At 36.8% G+C, this 27,613-nt stretch overlaps 3 protein-coding genes across 3 annotated transcripts in view; all 3 read left to right on the top strand.

Annotated features, from left to right (window-relative positions):
- Positions 1–2,069: 2,069 nt before the first annotated feature.
- Positions 2,070–5,342, top strand: LOC127851194 (putative exonuclease GOR). The gene is made up of 2 exons (XM_052384822.1): positions 2,070–2,173; positions 3,498–5,342. The coding sequence occupies exons 1-2, from the start codon at positions 2,070–2,072 to the stop codon at positions 3,835–3,837; spliced, it is 444 nt and encodes a 147-aa protein (XP_052240782.1). The 3' UTR covers positions 3,838–5,342.
- Positions 5,343–7,021: 1,679 nt separating this feature from the next.
- Positions 7,022–16,385, top strand: LOC127850133 (thiopurine S-methyltransferase-like). Its single transcript, XM_052382937.1, has 9 exons — positions 7,022–7,057; positions 8,432–8,515; positions 9,267–9,401; positions 9,650–9,776; positions 12,546–12,598; positions 13,616–13,690; positions 14,124–14,209; positions 14,856–14,900; positions 15,789–16,385. Exons 2-9 carry the CDS (start codon positions 8,448–8,450, stop codon positions 15,959–15,961), a joined length of 762 nt encoding a protein of 253 aa, XP_052238897.1. The 5' UTR covers positions 7,022–7,057; positions 8,432–8,447; the 3' UTR covers positions 15,962–16,385.
- The window catches only part of LOC127851179 (melanoma-associated antigen E1-like), a 116,141-nt gene continuing 104,802 nt past the window's right edge, over positions 16,275–27,613 (top strand). The window contains exons 1-2 of the mRNA XM_052384805.1: positions 16,275–16,289; positions 16,695–20,782. Of these exons, the coding sequence (XP_052240765.1) occupies positions 16,275–16,289; positions 16,695–17,843 (1,164 nt within the window). The 3' untranslated portion in view covers positions 17,844–20,782. The remainder of the gene's footprint in view (positions 16,290–16,694; positions 20,783–27,613) is intronic.

Below are 27,613 nucleotides of genomic sequence, written 5' to 3'. Positions count from 1 at the left end.
CGCTTCCAGTCTCATATGGACACAGAGTGTGCGGGTGTCAGGTTTCTGTGCCTATGGACGCACCCAGTCTCTGACCTTCTAGAGAGTGCTTACTGTGCAGTGTTCTGTTTCTAAGAACGCGTCCAGCCTCTGACTCACCTGAGAGTGACGACTGTACAAGCTGCTGTGTTGATGACCACACCCAGTCTCTGACTGTATACCCGATGCCTCATTCTGGCACTTTTTGAAAGCTGAAAGCAAACATAAGTTTTAAGGACAAAGACGCGATACCAATTAAGAAGGCACTACATAAGCTCATACTATACGTTCATATTTTGTTTCAGTTCATATAATCTTGCATAAAACGTCAAAAAATAAAATAAAATCGATCTATTAATTATTATGGCATATGAGATATACGGTAGCAATATAAAATACACAAATGTACATGAATGTTCAAACTTTATTCATTGAAATAGAGTGGTGTTTAATCAAACGGCTCAAGACAATAAAGTCTTGGACACATATAACAAACGCCTGAGTTAGATGTATCAAAACTAATTTCGCAAAAGCAAGGGAGAGATTCTTCTAATCGAAATATACAAACTCTAATCTGTGCATCTGTTCTCATAAAAGTTCGATGTATTCAATACAAACAAGGATTTCCAAGGGTGCTATTTGTTCGACATTTAAAAAGAAACACGTTTGAACTCGCATATGGACATTTATATACATGACATTATCGTTCGATAAAGTTGAATTAAGAATATGAAGTAAACATGATAAAAATAGCATTCGCCTCGAATAAATAAAACTATTTATTGTTTATAAAACGCTGGAACATGTCTTGCATTTCAATATCCAATCGATTGTCTGAATTAATAATGCTATGTGTTGGCAAGTATATTTGAACTTTTCACTTATCGTTTACTACCACGACGAATTTAATATGTTTCAAATTAATATTTACCTGGAACAAATGGCATAAGCAAACAGGCATAGAACTTAAGGTTTTGTTTAAAAAAATGCCTGCACTTTCGCTTTCCAGATAATTCGAAAAGACACTGCTTTTCATTTAAATTATACGATTAGTTCACCATGTAAATTCGCAGTTTATATTGATGAATGTTAGATGATATTATGTATATTTTGCTACATACATAAAAACACTTAAGAGACAACAGTTAATCAACTTACGTTACAAAAGATAGCGTATGCAATTACCCATTTGTAGTAATCTCGTTTTACTTCTTCCGTCAACGGTCTAGTGAGTTAGATATAGTCATTCTTTAAAAACTTTCCGCCCAAACCGGATTTTTGCTAAGGACAGACTTCCTAAAAACAAAAATACAAGTGGACTGTTGACTCTTTCAGTGCTGGAACCGAATTTTGAAGGCCTTTGCAAACAGTTTGGATCCAGATGAGACGCCACAGAACGTGGCGTCTCATCGGGATCCAAACTGTTTGCTATTCTGATAGTATTCTTTGAAAAAATAGAAGAAGATGCTAATTTTAGAAATTCACCAGACAACATTTTAGCAGACGACAAATTTCCCAGCATGCAAAGGGTTAAGGCTAATCTGGGACAACACTTTACGCACATGCATTAAGCCCAGTTTTCCCAGAACGAGGCTGATTTGAAACTTGCATATTGCTTTCTAATGTGAAAATACTGAGCTCAGGCCGGGAATTGAACCCACGACCCCCAGAATGGTAGTCAGACACTTTAACCACGTCGCTAAAGAGCTAGCCTAACAGCAAGGCTGTTGGAAGTGACCTTATTTCACTACACTCCTCCCCCTTTTAATGTTTCAATGCCCAGACACGCCTGCTACAGCATGTCTTGCATCTGCACGGCCTTCCCTGAAACCATTAAACAGCTCAGACCCATTCCCGCATTCACAGTTCTTTTTTTGCATCGTCGCCATTAATGTGAAAATACTGAGCTCAGGCCGGGAATTGAACCCACGACCCCCAGAGTGGTAGTCAGACACTTTAACCACGTCGCTAAAGAGCTAGCCTAACAGCAAGGCTGTTGGAAGTGACCTTATTTCACTACACTTCTCTGCTTGACCCAGGTGTACACAACGATGGGTGTAGAGCTGGCTCGGGTCACTGTGGTTGGGGCTGATCTGGAACCTGTGTACGAGTCCCTGGTGATGCCTGACAACCGCATTGTAGACCTCAACACCAGGTACTGAAATCTTCTTTAAATGATAGCTGAATTTTAGGCTTGAATACTAGCAGGGGTTTTTTTAGAAAAAGGGGAAGACGCTGGACGCTGGGTGAAAGGGGAAAAAAGAGTGCGAAAGAGACATATTAGGGGAAAAAATAAAAGCTGTTCATTTCAATGTCTATAACTCATCAAAAGAGGCTTGTCTCTGTCCTTTTTTGTTCTTAAACACATTTAACACGTATTAAAGTCAAAGACCTTCATAAAGTTGCAGGTGTAGATCTAATAATGGGAAATGTTTTCAGCTATATTTCTGTACTGGGGCCGGGGGACGATGTCAATTTTGTGATTTCAATTTCATGATGAATGGGTTGACGATCTTGATCATCTACATGGGGAAAGGATCGGCAGCTGCCGATTGTCTACTTTCACAATGTTCGATGTTGATTACCTCAGAATCCTGCTGGGTTATAACGGTTTTCGATGATTCTTTCTTAAAAAATGCATCGATGCGTTCAGTATCTTCCGAGTCCTAATGTTTTATTTTGTTTGTGTAAGAATGCCAATTGTGAGACATTTTTTCTGTTTTCACGTTTATATCTTGGCTTGCATATAGCCCGGATGAAAATTCGACTGGTTTCCGGTAATTAATTGACGAAACACGCTTCTCGCCCAAGACCGGTATCCAGTAAATTGTCGAATGCTCAAAGGAAAAATAAACATTTCTATGAGAGAAAATATTACATTTTGGTGAAAAAGGATATTTTTGGTGGGGAAATGGAATTTTGAGGGGAAAAATTCTGGTAGGGGAAGACGCCGAATATCTATGGGATACCAAAGGGGTCGAAACTTTAACTTCTGCTCGAGCAGAAAAAAATGCTGCTTGAGCAGCATTTAAATGCTGCTCGACCAGCAAAATGCTGCTCGAGCAGCAAATTTACTGCTCGACCAGCATTTTTTTCTGCTCGAGCAGAAAATCCTGCTCGACCAGCATTTATTTTTAGATTATGGCATCTAGCAAATATCGGCGTCACTTTCTTAGTAAAAAACACCCTGACTAGCTACTGAAAACTTCTTGCCATTTAGCTTAAAATAAGACTTTCAATCATTTTCGTAGGTATGACATCAATATTTGTTTTAGAAATAATTTTAAGATTCGACCTTTTGCAAACTATGGGAGCGACAAAGATGTTTTACCTGAGCCATCAAAATATGTATATGAACCGGTAACTTACAGTGCAAAATGTGTTAATTGTGAGCACTTCAGGTATCATGACCCTCACAGTCTGATATCCCTTTTGTCACAAGTTCAGTGGTATATCACTGGTGTCCCCCTCTGTCACAGGTTCAGTGGTATATCTGAGGAGGACCTGGAGGATGTTCACACCTCGCTGAGGGACGTGCAGCCTGTTCTGCTGTCTCTATTCACAGACAAGACCATCCTGCTGGGGCACAGCCTTGAGTCAGATCTACTGGCTCTCAAGCTGATCCACAGCACAGTGGTTGACACCTCGATAGTGTTTCCTCATCGTATGGGTCTGCCCTTCAAGAGAGCTCTCAAGAACCTCATGGCTGAATACTTGAAGAAGATCATTCAGGATGACGTCAGCGGCCATGACAGTTTGGAAGATGCAACAGCATGTCTGCAACTGATGCAGCACAAACTCAAGGATGACGCAAGATAGGAGGGGAGGAGACTCTCTACATAGGAGACACATCAGGGATATATCATGAAAGATTATTATACAGAGAATAAATCAGACGAAAGGACTGTTTTATCAAGGGAAATGATGCGTTTGTAGTGATACATCAGGGGAGATGACTCTACATAAGAGGTACATCAGGGGAGGGCATCATGTGTCTGAGATATTGTAAGAGTGCTCTCCCACTAGTCAGCATCTGTCAACTTATTTGGTTTCTTGACTGACCAAATTAAGTGGAAGTTACAAACTTACCATTGTTTGTCATGGGTTTAGGTCAACATGAAGGTGAAAGATTAGTGCTGTGTTGGTTTTCACGTTGTTGAACTGCAATACAACAGTTTTGGTGCTGAACTATGAATAATTTGAAAATGGAAAATACAAGAATGAACAGTCGAAAATACTCATAGTTTTGTTGTTTGATGTGTATTTTAATGAATTGCATAGAAGTATGGTGTTCCTAGTAGACTGTGGTCTTTGCTCTTTCTTATGTTCTGGTTATTTATCAACCAATAGGCTGGTTTAATATTTGTGGGATGACCTGTCAGCTTGCTTTTATGCAATTTAGTTTGAAAATTAACAATTAAAATAAAACATATAAGCTTATTTCAATCGACAGAATGTTGTGTTAGCAATTATAAAGAAAGATGCGTGCATTTAGTTTCATACATCATGATTATTCAATGTTTGTGTATGAACATTTAATTTATTAAAGTATGCTATGTCAAGAATAAGACAAATGCTTCTATTCTGTGTGTTGCATAAAGAGGCCACTGTGATTGAGGTCAACTATTTTGTCTGTGTTTGCTATTGGTGTCAGATACAATGAATTAAAGACTTAATATTATTTCTTGTCTAATGTACTCGTGTCTGTTTCATGGGTGGAACCAGTACTTTGTATCTGGAGGAGATTTAAGGAGCGGTCCCACATTTGGGTTTGAACCCATCACCTCCTTGTAGCTAGGCGGACACTAAATCAACTAGACAACAGCAACATTTGTTACATATAACCGGTGAATATATATAATAATACACACATTCATTTTCCAAAGTTTCTGTATATTGACTCATTAAAGTAATAAGGAGCACATTCAAGATTATTAGATAAAGTAAAAAATGTGAATGTGTGCCATTTAAGTTAATGTATTGAACCATTCTGTTTTTCTATGATTCGGAAAACTAATCTCTAGTTTTTATACAAGTCAGATGTGGTGTCTTGTTATACTTTTAGGCCAAAATTGTTAAAATGGTGTACATCATTATATTAAAGTACATAGTTTGCGATCTTTTATATTTTCATCTTGCAATTTTATGCGAAGTTATTATGCTATTTAATGTATATTAAATACAAATAGTATGTGTGTAAACACATGAAAATACAGGGTTATCAGGCAATTTCTTCACAGTGAATATTGCAGTATTTATTGTATTTATTATTCATATCGTTTGCATTTGTTGCTGTTTCTATGTACTGAAAACAGTAATGATAATTGAAGCTTCATATTATTCTCATAAATCATATTATGTATACATGTACAATTAAAATGACTAGTATTTATACAATTCATTTACATATATTGTTGTTGTTTGTTATTAAAAATCATCGTTCAATGTATTAAATAACGTTAGTAATATTGTTGTCTTAAATCTGTCAGAATTCCCGTGTAGTTAACGCTTTAGTATACTTATGGGATTTTAAGTTACGTTAAGGTATTGTTAACAACATATTTTGTTTTTGTCAATGTATGTGCATTTACTTTGCACATTGGTGTCATCATGAACAAAATGCCCAATACTTTACAAACCCGCCATACACTAATCATGCGCAGTCTGCAAAACTCACTTTTTTGTCTTCATAGCCAATGTGGCTATGAAACTTCAAAAATGTCATAGCCAGAGGAATTTTTTTATAGCCAGAAAAAAACGAATTAACGTACAATGACATTATCATGAAAGGACGAACACAGTCGTTATATAGAGATTGCATTTGGGGGGGGGGGGGGGGGGGGGTAACCGTAAGTTTGTAAACTGATCAGTATTCCAGGTTTCAAACTTTTATTCCGTCGTAGCTTTCAGTTTCAGTTTAAAAGTTATTGGCTTTAGCAGTACAATAAAAGCGTAATTCTCGGCAGCAAGCAGTTACCAGTAAAAATACAAAACCGGTGCTCACGGGTATCGATCTTAATCATATGAATGATAAACAACAGGGTTCATGAGTTCAAGTGTTTTTATTTAATTGAGGGTCAGTATAAAACGCGGCATTTAGCGCAGACTGCAAATTGCAGGCTGCGTTATCGGGCCATAAAACGCAGCCAATATAGACATCGTTGCAGTCAATATAGATATCGTTGGTAAACGCAGGCAATATAGACAAAGAAGGAAAACGCAGTCAATATAGAAACAGAAGAAAAACGCAGCCAATATAGAGAAAGAAGGCGACTTATTGTTATAGTGCGTTTCATACCTTGTGTATATATAATACCTATACGAGAGTTATTTTTTCAAACTGTGTATTTTTGTCAATATTCGTTGTTGAAAAGTCAAACCATATACAATAGGTGTACATTTAAAGGGGCCCTTTCACAGATTTTGGCTTTTTTTTTTTTAACTTATTCATTAAATGCTTTATATTGATAAATGTAAACATTGTATCGTAAAAGCTCCAGTAAAAAAATCAAGAAAAAAATTTAAAAAAGGAAAAGAACATTGCCCGGAGCAGGTTTCAAACCAGTGACCCCTGGAGTCCTGCCAGAGTCCTGAAGTAAAAACGCTTTAGCCTACTGAGCTATTCCGCCTAGTACACGTTCTTGACGTATTTTATACCTTATATAAGCAATCTTCGTAGTTTCACAAAATTTAACGACAAAAACAGAACTCTCCAAATTATTCAATCGTTTCGCGTTGCAACGCTTTATAATTTTTAGGTTTTAAAATCGTCAAAAGATGCATATAATGGCTATATTAGAGCATGGTTAATGTTCAGTATTACTGTTTCCTCACAAATATCATAACTAAAACGAAAACTTACGAATCTTAAACAACTTTTTTCAATTTTGTCCATTTACCAAAGCGTGAAAAGATCCCTTTAACTAATAAGTTACGTTTGTACGATCTACAGGTATCGATTAAGAGAAGTTATCTACCTTGTTTTACAAGTTGCCGCTAAAGTTCTCAATCTTGACCTAGGGTTACGAGCCAGTATCAGGTATGTTCATTTACGCACGAATTACATTGTTTTGATCATAAATACACGCTGCAAAGCATTAAATCAACAGTCACGTAATTGTGTTATATATTTGACGAATTATAAGAGGCATATTTAACCGAGTTGCGTTTATCTTGTTTCATATAGACGTCTATATATTTACATAGCTTTGTCTAAGGATGTGTCAATCGTCATACATCGACTATTTCCGGAGTCCTCCGTAAGATAGATTTATGCAATAAATCGTCTGCCGCTACAGGGTTAGGCAGTTATATACGTTTTAACCATAAGTACTACATACAAATCAGGGACCTATACATGTACATGTATAGGTCCCTGATACAAATGTATGCAGTACACACTTAAAGTGAAGTGGATTAACGCGTATAGTGTCATTCATGTTGGAAATGTTCAATCTCGTACTCACTTGTTACGTCTCTCGTACCAAAAATGCTTTGATTAGTTTAATTGTTTGTTTACGCCAAACGTGAATACTTTATCTCAAGTTCCAGACTTATGTGAGTAAATGCTCCAGTGGCGTAGCCAGAGATATATATAGACTGAGGCAGTTAATCGACCTCTTGGAAATTTGTGTTTCATTGACAGGCTCTGCGTTAATTGCGTGTCTTCATGTTGTCTATGCTATGACTTCATCTCTAAAGTTACTCTGCTTACCTAGCGCGTCCCAAGTGCGTCCAATTTTCGCCTGCGAGCAGCTTTGAATAGCACTGTTGCCGTGAGTGACGTGTGTCTATTGCACTTTCTTAATTTGTCTTCCTGTTTGTGGACATTAAACTCATACAATAATGATTAAGTAGAAAGAAAGTATACGACAGCATTATCGGCATCAATCTATATGATTATACTATTATTGTACAGGTTTTTTTTCCCCACTTTTTGGGACGATAGCCCATGGCTTTGGAATTGGGAATTTTATCGGCATTTTCATGAAATTGGGAAAATAAATTCATTAGCCTTTTTATTCCAAACGAAAAGTCCACTGATAAGGGAAATACTAAATTTGATATAACTTTTTATAATCAATCAAATTTAAAGAACAAAATCATACAATACTTTGTTAGATGTAATTGAACTATAATTGAGATAAAATACGCATTAGACACTTCTTAAAAAAAAAAAAAAAAAAAAAAAATTTTTTTTTTTGAAAATTGGGAATTTTTTGCCACATTTTGGGAAAAAAGTATATTTTTTGGGATTGGGAACATAGCCAAATTTCGGCTATAAAATCGGGCCAAAAAAACCCCTGTTGTACCACTTGTTTATCACATACATTTCGTTTCGTCGACGTCATCTTCAGCTAACTCTTGGATCACATCCGGGAACTTCATTCCATTTAAGTCAATTGTTGAACAGCTTCTGGAGTGTTAAGATGTCAGCCAAAAATGCCGAAACAGACCTGGATGCGGGCGTGCTTAACAACTCGGAATGGGTCAAGAGGCGAGTATAAGCTGGGGCAACAGTGGATTGTTTAAGGATTTTATAGTAACTGTTGTGATACTATAGAGTAATAATGTTAAAGGATTTCATAGTCACTTACAAAAGAGTTCTGTTGCGAACACAGCCTATTCTTTACAACGTTGTAGTTCATTAACTGACTTATGCTTTCGTTTCTGTTTTTTGTTTTTACTAAATTGCTATTTTCTTATAACATACATGTCGAGGATGACTATTTCGCCTGTAGGGAGAGGACGGAAGATAATACAGACACCGTGTAGTCATTAAATGTGCGTCGTATGTACCGATGGTTAAATTTTGTTAAAGGACGTTGAAAATTACTAAACTTTATGTTGCGCGTAATCGAAATAAATACACAATTCGAATTGAACAAAAAGCGCAAACGAATGCACCATGTCAATCATATTTCAAAATGACTTCATGAGAGCGCCACCATTTTGTATGTATGCATTGTAGATTTTCTCCTACCATCTCATTGTTGAAAAACATGTATCGTCATGTGAAGTGAACTTTCTTGAATTTTCAAACAGAAACTTAAGAAAGCGCAGGCAGTATAATAATACAAATATATGTTGTTCTAACAAACTTCTGTAGTTTTGCGTTTTTAAGACCTCTCTAAATTTCTACAGCTGGACGAGTATGCATTTACTATTGAACAATAACATACATTTTCAAATTTACTGCATGTGTATTGACTATTGAACAATAACCGACAATGCCATATTCCCTGCAGATGGGAGGTTGGAGACACCGCCTTTCACCAAGGTGCCCATGATCCCTTGTTTGACACGCACGGAGTTATGATGTTCGAGGGCGGGGCGAAGTCCGTGTTTGCGCCACTGTGTGGCAAATCGTTTGATCTGATCTGGTAGGAGACGCGCCTAATGTTCTGTTGATGATTGGATTAACGTTCTGCGAAGTTATTTATGTTTTAGATTAATTTGCTGTTCTGAGCTCTGTGTGAAAAGGCTCAAATCTACTTTGGCCTCCGAAAAGAGGTGGAGCCAGTGTTTATATGCCTTAGCATCACACTACCCAAATAATTTTAGTTCTGTTGGTGTACGAACATTTGTCAACGTGGCTGCTATTTATATAGTGCATGTATCATTATTTTAGGATGTATAATCGGGGTCACACCGTGGTTGGCGCGGAGATAGCAGAGCAGGCGGTCCAGGAACTGTTCTCTGAGAACAAGCTTGATGTTCACGTGCAGCACGTAGAGGGAGTTGGGCCTCTGTACAAGGTATGCGCATTCAATGACAACGTGTAGTGGGGGCGGGTATTTCTTCATGGCGAACAATATTGCAATCATTGAATACATGTCAAACATGTATACGTTTTTTAAGAGCCTGGGTTATTCTGTTTTTTAAGCCTCGAAGAATTAACTTTAATTTTTTGTAAAACAATGGCCTAATACATGTATTGTTAACTTGCAATGAACCCATGTAGTAATTAATTACCCAGAAATGGACTTATATTGTAGAAACAAAGCGACGTGTATTTATGGTCAGCCTATAAGTTTCTAAGTATAACCTTGCTTTTACGTGGGTTGACCTCCACCTTGGTTACATGTATTAATTTGAAATAAATAAGCTGAGTTACAAGGTAATGGTAGATGCCCCAGTTCAGAGTTGTCTCTTGTATTCACAGAGCACGGACGGACGGCTGCAAGTGTATGTCGGAGATCTGTTTGATTTGACCAAGTAAGAGCAATACTGAGACGCGTTCTGAGAAAACTGGGTTTAATGAATGTGCATTTGCGTAGGCTAATCAGGGACGACACTTTCCGCTTTAATGGTATTTTTCGTTAAAAGGAAGTCCCTTTTTCACGAAAATGCAGAACGCGACTCTAATGTTTTTCACACGACGTGCCTAAAAAAAAATCTATTTGTTTCAAACTAGAAACTTTATCACAACCTTCGGGCACACTGTTAGAAATTATCAACGTTGATTTTCCTCCTCACTTTATTCACGTTGAAGTGCGTGTATTGCAGAATATTTGTACAGATTTTACAGCTTACGATATACCATTCAATATATACGGAATATTACGCTGTTCAATTGTTCCATGTGTTTGTATCAGTCGAGTGGCTTGTGTGATGACGAATGTCACAAGAGGCGGAGCCTCGAGTGTGATACGAAATAGCGCAAGCCACGAGACTGATACAAACACTTGTAACAATTGACTTACGTAATATTCCTATTATTATTATATACAACTTTGAATCATTTAAGTTACAAAAATGAGTTTAAGCGTTCATAATTAACCAAGAATGCACTTATAATTTTCTGCATTCAAAGTTACGTCATTAAAAGTAGTCCGGCTAGTATGGTTATACGGAATTGGAAAACTAGCGAGTAGCGAAAGATGTGAGTACTATCTGGGGCTACGGTGGATTTCATGTTTAATGATTGTAGAGCCACTCTTGTGAAACCATAGAGTAATAATGTTTTTAGGACTTGATTGTCAGTTTTGTAATACACTTCTGTTGCGAACACAGCCTATTCTTTACAACGTTGTTGTTCAATAATTGACTGATGCTTTCGTTTCTGTTTTTGTTTTCTGTTTTTACTATATTTCTATTTTCTCATAACATGCATGTTGAGAATGACTATTTCGCCTCTAGAGACAGAACGGAAGAAAGAACCGACAACATGTGGTTTTTAAATGTGCGTTGGTTGTACCGATGGTAAAATTTGGTTAAAGGGCGTTGAAAATTACTTAACTTTATAATGCGTTAATTGAAATAAATACACCATTCAAATTGAACTGACAGCGCAAAAGAAGGCACCATGTCAGTCTTCTTTCACAATGACGTCATGAGAGCGCCACCATTTTGTATGTATGCATTGTAGATTTTCTTCTAACATCTCATTGTTGAAAAACATGTATCGTCATGTGAAGTGAACTTTCTTGTATTTTTAAACAGAAACTTACGAAAGCGCGGTCTGTATAGTAATACAAATATATGTTGTTCAAACAAACTTCTGTAGTTTTGCGTTTTTAAGACATCTCTAAATTTCTACAGCTAGGTGAGTATGCATTTATTATTGAACCATAACCGGCAATTCCATATTTCCTGTAGATGGGGGGTTGGAGACACCGCCTTTCACCAAGGTGCCCATGATCCCTTGTTTGACACGCACGGAGACATGATGTTCGAGGGCGGGGCGAAGTCCGTGTTTGCGCCACTGTGTGGCAAATAACTGGATCTGATCTGGTAGGAGAATTGTTCTGTTGATGATTGGATTGACGTTCTGCGAAGTTATTTATGTTTTAGATTAAATTCCTGTCCTGAGCTTCGTGTGCAAAGGCTCAAAACTGCATTGGCCTCCGCAAAGAGGTGGGGCCAGTGTTTACATGCCTTAGCATCACAATACACAACTAATTTTAGTTCTGTTGGCGTATGAACATTTGTAAATGTGACTGCTTTCAGCTATTTATATAGTGCATGCATCATCATTATTCTAGGATGTATAATCGGGGTCACACCGTCGTTGGCGCGGAGATAGCAGAGCAGGCGGTCCAGGAACTGTTCTCAAGATCAAGCTTGACGTTCAAGTGCAGTACGTAGAGGGAGTGGGGCGGCTGTACAAGGTATGTACACTCAAGGTAAAAGTATAGTGGGGCGGAGCTTGCAAAGCATGTGTTTCTCCTTAAAGAACAATTTGGCAATCATTGAATACATCGCAAAGGTGTATACGTTTGTGAACGAGCCTGGGTTATTCTGTTGTCTATGCCTTGAAGAATTAACTTTCAATTTTGTAAAATAATAGCTTAATATTGTCTACCTGCAACGAATCCATGGAGTAATTCATTTTCTAGAAGTGGACTTTCATTGTAGAAACGAAGGGAAATGTATTTATGGTCAGCCCATGAGTTTCCAAGTTTAACCTTGCTTTGACGTGGGTTGACCTCCACCTTGGTTACATGTATTAATTTGAAATAAATAAGCTGAGTTACAAGGTAATGGTAGATGCCCCAGTTCAGAGTTGTCTCTTTTATTCACAGAGCACGGACGGACGGCTGCAAGTGTATGTCGGAGATCTGTTTGATTTGACCAAGTAAGAGCAATACTGAGACGCGTTCTCAGAAAACTGGGTTTAATGCATGTGCGTAAAGTGTCGTCCCAGATTAGCCTGGACGACACTTTCCGCCTTAACTGCATTTTCGTGTAGAAGAGACTTTCTTTAAACGAAAAATACCATTAAAGCGGAAAGTGTCGTCCCTGATAAGCCTGTGCAGACTTCACAGGCTAATCTGGGATAACACTACGCACATACATTCAGCCCAGTTTTCTCAGAACGCGACTCTAATGTTTTTTCGCACGACGTGTCTAAAATAATTATATTTGTTTCATACCAGAAACTTTATAACAACCTTCGGGCATACTGTTGGAAATAATCAACATTTATTTTCCGCCTCACTTTATTCACGTTGAAGTGCGTGTATTGCAGAATATTAAACAGCTTTTACAGCTAACGATTTACCATTCAATATATACCGAATATTACGCTTTTCAATTGTTTCATGTGTTTGTATCAGTCGAGTGGCTTGTGTGATGACGAATCTCACGAGAGGCGGAGCCTCGAGTGTAATACGAAATAGCGCAAGCCACGAGACTGATTCAAACACTTGTAAGAATTGACTTGCGTAATATTCCTTTTATTATATACAACTTTAAATCATTTAAGTTACAACAATGAGTTTAAGCGTTCATAATTAACCAAGAATGCTCTTATAACTTTCTGCATTCAAAGTTACGTCATTTAAAGTAGTCCGGCTAGTATGGTAATACGGAATTGGAAAACTAGCGAGTAGCATAATACGGGAATTATTTCTGTGCAGTGATATTTTACCAATTGATACAACTTGTATTTTTTTGGGAACATAAAGCAGGTATATAATAAAGCATTGTATCGATTTGAAATGATATATATATATTGCGATTCTAGTGATGCCACGCCTGAACGCTACTAAATCTTACACACCTAAGATCATTATGTAAGTTAGTTTTTGGTTTTTTATGTCAATAAAACTGTACAACAATAGTAATACATGAATTAATTGTATATTTTTAGAGATCGCTTGGGCGAGTTTGACCGGGTCTGGGATTCCAAGTCCATCGTGGCCATCAACGTGGTGGATCAGGAAAGGTGATGATTGTATTATCAGAAACATAAAAGTTTTATATTTCGCTGTGACGTGCCTCCGTTTCGGACCTCTTTCGGCATTTTACGAGCAGTTTTACAAGGCGGATTGTGTTTGTTTTGTCCATGTGGATTCTTCCGCAACAACTAAACGGATTTAACACATTTTAATGCCAATTGTATCAGTCTTATAGATTTTACATAAATTAAAATATTTATGCTCATTTGGCAAGTCCACGGATGCCAATCTTGTAAAGGACATTACCAATAGAAACGCAGAGACACTCACATTAAAAACAACCTCAATTAACGCACATACGTAAAACAACTACATGCATATGAAACAACGTCGCGACTTGTGACTGGTTAGCGAATATAATTGTTGACTTGAACGCTTAACATGCACGTGTTTCAAATCAGAGGATGTTCTCGTTCATAGGTACCGCGACCTGCTTCTGTCGTTTCTGAAGAAGGATGGGCAGTATTACCTCATGATCATTGACTATGACCCCGCCGTCTGGCCAGGTACGCAGTGAACTTTCAACGTCCCTTACGATTTTCCAATGCCAATGAACATTAAATGTTCAACTTTCAGCTTGGTCGCAAATAAAATAAACCCCAATTTTTCAGACACTCATATGATATAGTAAATAACCATACAAACATATGCTCCATAATTAAATTGCTTTTATGTTAGAAACGAAAAGTGCACATGCATTTCTTACAGCAAAGAGTTCAACTGTCAAAGTATTGCTAATATTAAGACCACGTGGTTTTATGCCTTACATCTATCACATGGCGCATTGATCATTGCTTGTTTATATCGATTGGTGATGTCATTTTATCATACGACATCTGTACGAAAATGTCAATTATCGATGCAAGTTTAATGCCATTTTATATGCAAACCCAAATTATTTAACACAGTACATGTATTGTATTTGGGACCAGCCACTTTTGTTCAGTGGAGTTGGATTGTTTCTCACCTACCTTTCCAGCCCTTTGTTGTTATAATATGGACTTTGTATTAGTATGATGATGACTTAAAACCGTTTATCAGTATACTATTTAAGGTAAGAATTTGTATTTTCAATGATATGTTTATCTGTTGGCCTGATTGCATATCTCTGTTGTTATACACTTATTACGACTGCAAGACCGTGTTTTTCAGGACCGCCACACAACATCACGGATCAGAGGGTCAGACAATTGTACGGTATGTGAGAAATACGTAATTTTTCTGCTAAACTGATACAGGCAATGGTATGGCTTAATTTCTTTCTCGATCAAATTTGTACCTTCTTCTAACTACAAGGCGATGCAATACATATTATCATAATATAGACAGGTAATGGCGTATGTAATAGTTTATGAATTGTCTTCAAAATGTATAAGGAAGATATATTTCATATTATTTTTTCCATATTATGTAACCATCAATACTGTAATATGTATTGAAACTGAGTATACATTGGTTTGGAAGTTTTTTAAGGGAACTGACCAGCTTTTCTTCACCATAAGTTCTCTAAATTTCCCCCCCCCCATCCCGACACCCTCCATCCAAAATGTTATGCAATGCACGCTTGTATTTCAAATGAACATGGTCTGTTATTTGCTACCTTAAGGAATTACTTATTCTAAAATATGCAACCTCAGCTTGTTTATATATATATCTTTAACGGTTGCGAATTGTCATGTCATTTGTAATATGAACTTGGGAAGAGGACAACGAAAACGAGCGAGGAATGGTATACGGGAGATAACCTGGGTTATGGTTGGGTTAGGGTTAGGGGTCGTGTTAGGGTTAGGGTTAAGGCTAACCCTGAACCAAACCCGACCCCTAACCCTAACCCCTTCCCTAACCCTCTCACCTCCCCATGCGCATTACAATACCATGCCTCGCTCGTTGTTGTTGTCCGCGTCCCTATGAACTTATTCATGGGCTAAATGATGATATTGATCTTATTTCTGTTGCAATTTGTTTGAGGTTAAAACGTATATGTCGTGGAGTAAGAATTCGTTTAATTATCAAGAAAACATTTGAGATGTGAAATATATACATGTGGGCAATATAACACTTATTGTTTGTAATCATCTAATTAAGGTGAATACTGCAACATTGAGGTGATTCAAGAATCTAACCTTACCGGCATCAGCAATCCGGACAACAAAGCATCTGGTGGCCACGCCCCGCCAGCAGAACCGAATTCTGTCGGTGCGGCATTAAGAACATCCTCGTATCTTTATGAGCGATATTATAAAATGACGTTCAAGTGAGTCAGTGCATTGACCACTATATGTTCATACTTAAGTGGAATAAAAAAAACACACACAAACAATCAAGAATCGCACAAATCTTAACTATCACTGCTGAATCAGTACGCATGCGCATGTATTTTGAATCTGCTCATTTACCGGTGTGTATTAATATTGTCCATTGTACTGTTAATAAATTAAAGCCATAACAGTTTTAAAACGTATTAAAAATCCACACAACTCATTGCATACCACAGTGTTATTCGTCGCCATGCATGTACTTTTGTTTGTTTATAAACTACGCTAATTTCGGTTATAAACTTTGCAAATTCACATGGCCTGCCATGTGGTGATTATTTCGACTTTTGGCCATTACAAATTGATCATATGTATGTCGGATGTGCCGCGTCTAACAATCGTTAATGAAATAAAGATATTATTATGATTTTATTGTACTTTAATGGTCCATTTGCCCCGCATCCAAATTTTATTAATGAAGGGCTGTTTTTTATTCGTTTCGTTATGTTTAAGCTTTCATATTTCATATACTGTTAATCTTTCGTTTGGAGTATTAAATTAACTGAATGCGTCTGGCAAATCTGTTCAACAAATATGTACACCATATATTTTGTGCGCTTTGCACTATTTTTTGAGTATATTAAAAATGAAATACACATATGTTTATTTCACTCGCTGATAAGGTTTAGGGTAAAAGTCCGTCGAACAGCTCAAGATCAAATTGTTCTGACATAAGTGCACTAGAGTCGGAACCGCTACCTCCGTTGTTGACCACCAGACTGTCAATGCAGAGTTTGTGAGTTCTCTCCCGCCCCTGGGACCCGCTACCTCCGTTGTTGACCGCCAGACTGTCAATGCAGAGTTTGTGAGTTCTCTCCCGCCCCTGGGATCCGCTACCTCCGTTGTTGACCGCCAGACTGTCAATGCAGAGTTTGTGAGTTCTCTTCCGCCCCTGGGACCCGCTACCTCCGTTGTTGACCGCCAGACTGTCAATGCAGAGTTTGTGAGTTCTCTCTCGCCCCTGTCATTCGGACCCGCTACCTCCGTTGTTGACCGCCAGAGCGCCAATACAGAGTTTGTGAGTTCTCTCCCGCCCCTGGGACCCGCTACCTCCGTTGTTGACCGCCAGAGCGCCAATGCAGAGTTTGTGAGTTCTCTCCCGCCCCTGTCAGTCGGACCCGCTACCTCCGTTGTTGACCGCCAGAGTGTCAATGCAGAGTTTGTGAGTTCTCTCCCGCCCCTGTCAGTCGGACCCGCTACCTCCGTTGTTGACCGCCAGAGTGTCAATGCAGAGTTTGTGAGTTCTCTCCCGCCCCTGTCAGTCGGAGCCGCTACCTCCGTTGTTGACCGCCAGACTGTCAACGCAGAGTTTGTGAGTTCTCTCCCGCCCCTGTCAGTCGGATCCGCTACATCCGTTGGTGACCTCCAGACTGTCAATGCAGAGTTTGTGAGTTCTCTCCCGCCCCTGTCAGTCGGACCCGCTACCTCCGTTGTTGACCGCCAGACTGCCAATGCAGAGTTTGTGAGTTCTCTTCCGCCCCTGTCAGTCGGAGCCGCTACCTCCGTTGTTGACCGCCAGACGGTCAATGCAGAGTTTGTGAGTTCTCTCCCGCCCCTGTCAGTCGGAGCCGCTACCTCCGTTGTTGACCGCCAGACTGTCAATGCAGAGTTTGTGAGTTCTCTACCGCCCCTGTCAGTCGGAGCCGCTACCTCCGTTGTTGGCCACCAGACTGTCAATGCAGAGTTTGTGAGTTCTCTCCCGCCCCTGTCAGTCGGAGCCGCTACCTCCGTTGTTGACCGCCAGACTGTCAATGCAGAGTTTGTGAGTTCTCAACCGCCCCTGTCAGCCATTTTGGTCAATGGTGTCTTCGGCCATTTTTGCTAACCGTCTGATTCAAGAGTTAAGGGCAGTTTTCAGCTACCGACAAATGCATGTACATTTATTGCTGTGTAACCACTAAGGTAGGCTGAGAATGCGCTGGATAGTGAATGAGTACTGACAACCGCCGTTTTATGACCGAAATGTCGTTATATGTAGCGTAAATACAGACACCATGTTTCAAGCGACTTTAATTTTGATGTATAAGAGTCGATCGACCGTCTTCTTGGGACAGTATTTGTAACGGAAGATTTTTTTACGTTTCAGCATCTTTGATTAATCGTTCAGCCTTGTGTATTTTTTAAGTAAACTGGCAGGATAGGTGCATACTTGTTAGTGCCTGAGGACACATAAAGTCGAAGTCATGGTCATCGGGATCGATAGGATCATTCTTTTCTAAAATGCTCTGCCCTCGCTCCAAGACCAGATAGATCAAACAATTATCCCTGAGCAAGTTATTTATCAAACAAGTAATTTAAGAACAGAATGACAACACACATCTTAGTGTGATATGATAGTGTAGTTTTCATTCAGTTTTTTTTCTAAGACAAGAATATTGCTTGAACACTATTAAATAAACAAATCCTCCAAGTACAACGTCTCTGTGTAAAAATGCTCCATGCCGTTGTTTATCTGTGATACGGTCTTTTAGTTGACACCCACTACGACTTTAGGTTCAATATTTGCGCCTGTTAAGGTAGGCCTTTGCCTACGTGGTTTGCCTGATATGAAAAACTGCCATTTATCTTAATGGATGCCTGTGGCTTGGTATGGTTGAAAGTCTTTAAATAGTTTGTTGTTTTTGAACAACGAGTTTTCAGTCGTTCTGGGAAAACTGTTCTTAATGCATGTGCTTAAAATATCATCTCACATCAGACTTTAAAGTCCGCACATGCTTTGTAAGTACGACACTTTCCGCCTTACCTGGACTTGTGTATAGAAGAGAACTGTTCTTAATGCATGTGCTTAAAATATCATCTCACATTAGACTTTAAAGTCCGCACATGCTTTGTAAGTACGACACTTTCCGCCTTACCTGGACTTGTGTATAGAAGAGAAATGTTCTTAATGCATGTGCTTAAAATATCATCTCACATTAGACTTTAAAGTCCGCACATGCTTTGTAAGTACGACACTTTCCGCCTAACCTGGACTTGTGTATAGAAGAGAAATGTTCTTAATGCATGTGCTTAAAATATCATCTCACATCAGACTTTAAAGTCCGCACATGCTTTGTAAGTACGACACTTTCCGCCTAACCTGGACTTGTGTATAGAAGAGACCTCCTGTTTGTTTCAGCTGATTATTATACTATAGAAGGGGATTAAAGTAGTGACTTATAAAGATTACTTACTAAAGATTATGTATAAGAGACATCACCAACATACAATTGCAGGTAATGCGGAACGAGTATTATATTTTTAACTTAAACTGTGTCACAGGCAATGATGCCCTTACGACATATTTTTGGTCGCAGACAAGTGCACTATTCTAGTATATGATACGACTGACAAAACGGCCATAATTCTGCATAACCACGTTGCAGCAACGTTTCCTTTCTTAACAATCATGTACACATACAGGTATTTAAACTACAGTTTGATCACAATCCGCAGAGCAATTAAAGAGGAGTTGAAAATACCGCATTTAATTACTAAATATTCTATTGATGAAAAAAATAACAAGGAGCCATACAGCCAAAGCGATCATGTACACGTTAAGGTCATTTAACTGTGAATGTTTAAGTGACGTTCATGTAGTAGTTAAGGAGGAGTTGAAAACAAAGAGCCATAATAGTGCCGACATTTGTTGCAGCCACACGTCCTTTCTATACGATCATATACACACTGAGGTGATTCATTTGTGAAAGTATAAGCGAGATTAACCCAGTAGATCAATAGGAGTTGAAAACACACAATTTACATGTAGTCTATAGCGGAAAAACAGACAGAGGGCCATAATTCTAACGCAGCCAAAATAACTTTTACGACCATTTAAAAATTGATGCATCACGTGAAACGTCTCATTATGTAGATACTCTAAATTGCATGATTAATTTTGTTTATTCGCGAGTTCAGATCACACTGTGTAGGTGTTGCGTAAAAATCTGTTTGGTCTTATTACGTGTTTCTTAATGCTTTGACTGTGCTCAATATTGCTATTCTAAATAGGTATTTACAGATAGAGGGCAAGTGTTTTCTTGCAACATGCGCGTATAATAGACTGTCAAATTCTAATTATAATTTTAGTTGTGTTTTGGCAACTACTTGTAAACGAAGATTTGGAGTCTAATGCCAATTAAATGAAAATAAATTGATGTTGCACAAATGCACTAAATATTATATTTACGTCTCTAGCACTTTGTCTATTCAAGTGGTTTATTTATATATACAACTACTATGTATACAGAACTGGGTTTTTACCTTAACTTAACTTATAGAACTTTACTTACAAGATTACATGAACTCTGATCTGAATATAGATGATGTCGTGTTATTATTATTTGCTGATGACTTTGCTATTTTAGGCAAGTCACCTGCTCAAGTTCAATCACATTTGGATAAGTTATTTTTATATTGCAATTCTTTGGGGCTTGAAGTTAACATTGCAAATACTCTGCTTCGGAAGAGGGATGGATTTAAATAAAATGATAAATGGACATACAATTGTAATGTCCTTGTTGTGGTTGATATTTTTTAACTATTGATGAACAGTGTTGAATTAAACAGGATTTTTTTTATTTAACCAGGATCATTTGGTTGGTAAAGCCATTAAGGCAATGATGACACTATTGTTTAAATGCAATTATTCTGAAAAAAATAAAATAATAATGTGTCCGTTTTTTAAAACTCTTATGTGGGTTCTTTATTAAATTATTCTTGAGAAGTTACAAAGTCAGATGATATTTAACCTTACATCGAACATTTTGCAAACGATTGTTACAGGTTAATATAAATACATGTTATGTTGCTGGTAATGCTTTATTTTGTGTAAAATTAAGAGTCTCTGCACAACCGTTGAGAATCCAAACTGGCAGACACGCTCAGAATAACATTCTACGAAATGTACATCATTGTCTATGTTGTAATGGCTTCGATTTAGAAGATGAATACCATATTATATGTATATGCCGCTGTTTCACTGAGTTATGAAAAAAGCCGTGTATTGTATATCATCCTATCTGAATAAATTTCATGTGACAAATCTATATTTTATAATGTATGCAAACTTATCAAAGAAGCTTTTGTGATAAGAAATGCGATTCTGAATAATACTGTTTAATAAACGTTAGAACCTACGTGTTCTTACCATCGATATTATTTATATGTATTTTTAAGTGACTATATCATGTTATGTAATGTTATGTTAATCTACCTAGTTACTTTACATAGAATAATATGTATATTTACGCATGAAGTCGATGTACTTATGCATAAGTCTGAATAGACTGTATGTATGTCTTTCTATAAAACGGGATATACCATATTTTATGTGGTTTCACAAATGTGAATCGTCACTGTTGCATATTTTGAAATATTTTGAAATATCTTTTATATATATTCAGCATCACATAATCGCACTACCGTTCGGCGAACAACAACAACAACAACAATAACACAAATAATATTTATTTTGCTGCTGCTGCTTGTATTATTATTATTACTACTACTCTTTTTACTCCTACTTTTCCTACTACCACCACAACCACCACCACCACCACCACCGCCGATGCTGCCACCACCACCCACCACCACCGCCGCCGCCACCACCAATACCGCCACCGACACCACCACCACCACCACCACCATTACTGCTACCTCTGCCTATATTACTACTACTACTACTACTACTACTACTACTACTACTACTACTACTACTACTACTACTACTACTACTACTACTACTGCTATTGCTAATAATAATAATAATAATAATAATAATAATAATAATTATAATTATATTAATAATGATAATAATCATAATAATAAAAGTTATAAATCAGATAGGAAGGACTGTTATGCTCTCAATCCTACCATTTGATAATTTGAACTGAGCACTACATGTGTAGTACTATATATAATGTTTTGAGCATAAAGTAAACATGTTTTTGCACGTTTATACGTTTATTTATGGGACAGCTATATGCTGAAGATATATTTAGTACAGAACATGAGAATGAGCTTCTAAATCCATATTAAAGAACTATGACCGGCGTCATGCAAAAATAAGTATAGTGCGATCGCACATTCTGGTTTGGAGCTACCGTGTCCGATATTACGTCACGTAAAGTTTCGTGATATCGTTAGCGGACAAGGAAACTCCGGTTCAGACTGCGCGATTTCCAAGAACAACGCTGGCCCCTTTTATATAATACCCATTTTCGCATGACGCCCCTTAAATATAAAGAAGCTGCATTGAAATATGTACAGAAAGCTATCTATGCCTACATATGTATACGAGTGTTATATGGTGTCCTCTTACTTGTAAATTATCATAAATCTGCTGAATCTATCTTATTTTTAACGTATGTATAATTTGTGGAATGATTCATAGAAAGCAACACCTTGAAATAAATGTGTTACACATGCAATACAATACTCATATAGCTTAGTTATTCTAAAGCAACAAATAAAGGTAAAGCATACTTTCATAGCAGGGAAATTCGATGTCTGAATCGACCAGCGGCATATTTTTAACTGTGTCAATATGTATTAAACCAATTAATGGCTAATATAAACTATTTATGATTATAACTCTCTAATTATACTCCTTTAATTGACGTTTCGGCATAATGCCTTTGTCAAAACAATGGAAATTATATGTTAACTACATGTTTACGTCTTTTGACTGCACAATTTAAATAACAAAGAAAATGTTTTAAACGTCAAATGACGTTGTACATGATGACGTCATAACTGACGTTATATAAAATGGCGCCAAAAAATGTAAAAATTCGCCAAAACTGAAATGACTTTAAACACTTACATATTTTGTCTCAATCTTATGTCAAATGTGTGCTTTATATATTTAAAAAAATGATATTTTACAATAAAATAATCATCATCATATTTAATTATAATTTACGTAAACTTTTTATCAAAATTAAATAATTAAACCTTCCTGAATATGAGAGAATGAATAAGGAAGTTCAAATAGATTGGTTTACAATGGAGCCCTGTGACAATTTTGAAGAAAGAGGACATAAAATGAACTATCAAGATAAGAAAAATAGAAAAATGCAAGAGTATAATACACAAAAACTTAAATCAAACGATAAAAGAACTAAAACCAAGGGTGAAAATAAACCAACAAAAAAGGCACAATTGAAACAAATAATAATAGTCTTGACACTGTTACAAATCGGTCTTCAAGAAAGTTAACAGAAGCAGAAACAAGTATATTATCCAAAGGAATATCTTTTGTACCGTCTAAAAACATGTAGATTTATCAAAGATACACAGTGACCTAGCAGAATGGGAGAGACGGATGCGACCTGCAGTGTATTTCCATAATAATGAATATCAAGAAAGGAAAAATGAAAAGGAGGAATATGAGAAAGAAAGAAAGCCGTTTTACTCCTGAACCGGGTAGAGAAAAAGTGGCTAGATGCTTATATAGAAGCAGTTAAAAATGATATTCTAAATGGCATAAAAGAAAAAGGGCAGCCAAATATCACAAAACAAGAAAAACAAGCATTGCACACGTTACTAAATGATTCCAGTATAATAATAAGGCCTGCAGACAAAGGTTCTGGAATAGTGATAACAGACGCAAATGAATATGTTGAAAAACTCAGGAATTAACGTAATGGCAACGCATCATATGAAATCAAAGCGCCATAGGCGCTGAAGGCCTGGGGCTAGATTTAGTGTGCTTGGGAAGAAGTTTAGTTCTTACAAAAAAAATAGTTCGACTATGTATATAGTTGTCAATATCTTTATACATAGTCAAACTATCTTTTTTTAAGAAGACGTTTTGTCGGAAGTTTATTATTGATTTAGTATGTGTATGCATTATTATAAACAGGTTTATAAAAATCAAGGCTGCAGCTGCATTTTTCAAAAAGTCACAATGGATAGTCGATCAATAAGTCATGGCCATCCTACATAGGCGATGAGGATATGTGGCTGGGAACGAGATTATGACCCATCTGGGTCTGTCACTTTTTGTGTGTCATAAATGCTGAATGCCCGTTTTGGATGAAATGACGTCCTTATTTAACCAGTATCGGTACTTGTTATGCTGATCAGTTTGTGTTGATAATATCTCCATTGATCGCGTATCTGGATGAACATAATTAATTTCAAAGTACGGAATTAATTGTACTAAAATTAATCCGTAAATACTCATGGTTGCCATGGGAACAAAAATGTTTTTTTTTTCTTCATATTTATTACTATTTTAAAGAATTTAAGCAAAAAAAAGGCACAGAAAATCAACAAAATATGTTCTGGACAGATATGGAACAGCATTAACATGTTTATTATATACATAAATATATGCACATTTTCTGGAAAAAGGTGTGCATTCAGAAATTGAACATTTTGTACGGCTATGAACTTAAAACTAAAACGATTAACTCCTCATGATACAATTTGTGTTGTGTGTCTGTACTGCCAGACATTATTTTGTTTATTTAGCAATTCAATTTTGTTCCATGATTGATAAAATTAAGCAGACAAAATACATAAAGTTAACAGTTGCTATGGAAACAGTAATTTGTGGATTGCATATTCATGCTGTTTGTGATCAACAATGTATTTGAAGTTAATATATTATTAATCTTCGCATAAGTGTCAAACCAAATTCACTAGTGCATTTCATACGTAGAGATTCAAAAACATGATTTTCAACTTAAACAAAATAAAAGCAATAAGCACTACATATTTAATGGCACACGTCACTAATTAATTCACTATAGATTGAACTTTAAACACCAAAATATTCATTAACATGTAAAAATAAATCAAATACAAACATAACATGAACACATACGTTAACATCACATATCTTGATGTTTAAATGAACTACAACAGTATTAGTGATATTATTTTAAGACCACAATATTAGCAGGCATACAATACAATGTATTTCCTATCGTGTAAAGAACATTTTATAGTTAGATCACTATGAATGAGTTGTTTATCATTAATCAAACAAATGTGTCCACACGACACGGATGCCCCCAACTGTAACTTTGTCACTACATAAAAGCATAAGTGTGCAAATGTTTTTGAGATATACGTCGCCTTTATTTTATTTAACTATTAGTTTGCTACATAACAGGTGTTCAATATTTATATTTTGTTTGTTACATATGTCATCTGCTGCAGTTTGTAGATGTTTTTTTCTGCCAATTCTTTGCATGCATGTGCGAACTTGGCCTAGAGACCATCTAGATAAAACTTGTGAACAAGTTTGGTGAAGATCAGATGAAAACTACTTGAATTAGAGAGCGGACACCAAGCTGAATGTTTAAAACGCACTTAGTGACCCAGTTAACTAGTTTTTTGCCCGGCATGCCCCATGTTCACACTTGGCGTAGACATTATGTAGATCCAACTTCTGACAGAGTTTGGGAAAGATCGGATGAAAACTACTTGAATTAGAGAGCGGACACCATGCTGAATGTTTGAAACGCACTAAGTGACCCTATGACATAGTTTTTGGCCCAGCATGACCCATGTTCGTCTTGACCTAGACATTATCCGGATGCAACTTCTGACCAAGTTTGGAGATCGGATTAGAACTACTTGAATTAGAGAGTGAACACAAAAAGTGTTACGGAGGACAGACAGACTGACAGACGGACAGTGCAAAAACTATATGCCGCCCGTTGGGGGCATAAAATATATTTTCATGTATTCGACATGGTGTGCAGAAACAACAAAAATGTAAAAACAAAATATTCCCTTCTCATACTTAATATATTACCTATGGATGACAGACTGATTGGAAAAACAACACAAGATACACATTGTTGATATTTTGTACTCAAATTCATGCACATCAATAAAAAAGTATTGTATTTATTCTTTGAAGAAAAATCACCTGTTAAGTCTGGATTAAAAATCTTATCTGTTAAAAAATGTCAATCACAACACAACATGAACACAATATATTGTCCATATTATCAGCCACACAGAGTCCAAACTGTCAGTAAACTTGGTAAGCTCAGGTTGCATCAGGATTTGCCGAATTCACTTGTAAAGATCTGCAATAATTAAAATAAAAATGCCTGATAAGAAACCTTAAACAAACACATAAAAAATACATATCACCAGTAGATACCATAGGCTTGTCAACAATTTATTGAAATTGACAACCATGTCATGTTTTAGTTTTGCCTTAATGCTTGTTTAACTTAATCTACATGTATGTGAAAATAACACAAGAAATATTATTAAAATTATATAATCAAGACGAAAAACAGATTATTGCTTGGTACATTATACAATCTGAACCCTCAAGTTATGCAAAGTGAATAGTATATTGTCAATGCTTAATATTAAAAAATAGTATCCATACTTAACACCATAAAGGTAAACCATCTGTGTTGGGAGAATAAAGCACACCACAGTTAACATTTTCACGGATTTCTTTTTAAATATTTCACTATTTTAAATGGGATAAAGTCGAGAGCCGGCTGATTCGTGAGAGTTTTCTATAGGTATCATGATTTTCTTTAAACAAATCAGTATTTTTCCAGTAATGTGCAATGACGCGTTTGAACAGTTAGAAAAATGTCGGATCAGTGTTGGGACTTCATATTACAAACGCGCGATTGCACTTTACTGAAAATTACTTATTTGTTAAAAAAAATCATAAAATCTATAGAACACTCTCACGAATGAGCGAGCTCTCGACATTATCCCATTACAAATGGTGAAATAATTCAAAAAGACATCCTTAAAAATGTTATCTGGGTCGCGCCTTATTCTCCCAACACAGATCTTAAAGTCACATGGTAAACATGAAGGTGCAGTGTAAACAATGCAAGGTGTAAATCATATCAAACCTGCTATTTAGCAGCACATCATTTAGTGTTCGCACTCCACTTTTGCCCAATCTGTTTTTCATGAGGTGGATTTGGCACATCCATCTTTTAGCCCTATATCATGATAGTTCATCATTGAAACTACCAGGTAGTAGGTTCTGCCCTAGCTGAAATAATTCGCGTTCAGAATAAATCTGAACGCTGAAACTCCGGTCTGTAAAAACCATAACGAAAAATGAATACAATGCTATTATATCAATATGCTTAAAATTGCAAAATAACATAACCAACTCATAAAGTTTTAGTTAAGAAGTCCACTTTTACCGCAAATAGCGTCGAATTGAAGTTAAAAGGCATAATTTGTTTCAGTTAAACTTCTGCTTAAATCACAATACAATCACTGACCTCTCGTCATGTTATGAAATATTTAAATATCAACCAATCAGAAGAAGGCATTACAGTGTAATAGGCTGCGTTATCGATTAAAATCTACCTGCGGTATACAGCGGCGAGGCGATTGGAATGGAAAATGTGAGTATTGTGTTGATTTAAATTGGTCAGGCGTGCAAAATTGAAAGATTCATTACATAATTCTTACGGAACATTATTGAGAAATGAATTATCTACACAGGTATGTAAATATTATTGCAATCCGTTGATATTAACTGTCTGATATCGGGGCTTGAATGTTGCGCACCAAATTCCTTGCGCATCAATATAGACAAAGAAGGAAAACTTTCGCTATTAAAAAGAGTGGACTATTGACGCCAAGAGTCTG

This window comes from Dreissena polymorpha, chromosome 11 (assembly GCF_020536995.1).
Source record: "Dreissena polymorpha isolate Duluth1 chromosome 11, UMN_Dpol_1.0, whole genome shotgun sequence".
NCBI classification, from domain to species: Eukaryota; Metazoa; Mollusca; class Bivalvia; order Myida; family Dreissenidae; genus Dreissena; species Dreissena polymorpha.
Note: the sequence above shows the minus strand (reverse complement) of the source record. Positions and strands in the feature narration are given on the sequence as shown.

Excerpts from the sequence above, each read along its gene's own strand:
- LOC127851194 (XM_052384822.1), top strand. The coding sequence starts at position 2,070 with ATGGGTGTAGAGCTGGCTCGGGTCACTGTGGTTGGGGCTGATCTGGAA. Across the intron at positions 2,174-3,497 it reads ATTGTAGACCTCAACACCAG|GTTCAGTGGTATATCTGAGG; the intron begins GTACTGAAATCT and ends CCTCTGTCACAG.
- LOC127850133 (XM_052382937.1), top strand. The coding sequence starts at position 8,448 with ATGTCAGCCAAAAATGCCGAAACAGACCTGGATGCGGGCGTGCTTAAC. Across the intron at positions 13,691-14,123 it reads AACGTGGTGGATCAGGAAAG|GTACCGCGACCTGCTTCTGT; the intron begins GTGATGATTGTA and ends TCTCGTTCATAG. Across the intron at positions 14,901-15,788 it reads GAGGGTCAGACAATTGTACG|GTGAATACTGCAACATTGAG; the intron begins GTATGTGAGAAA and ends CATCTAATTAAG.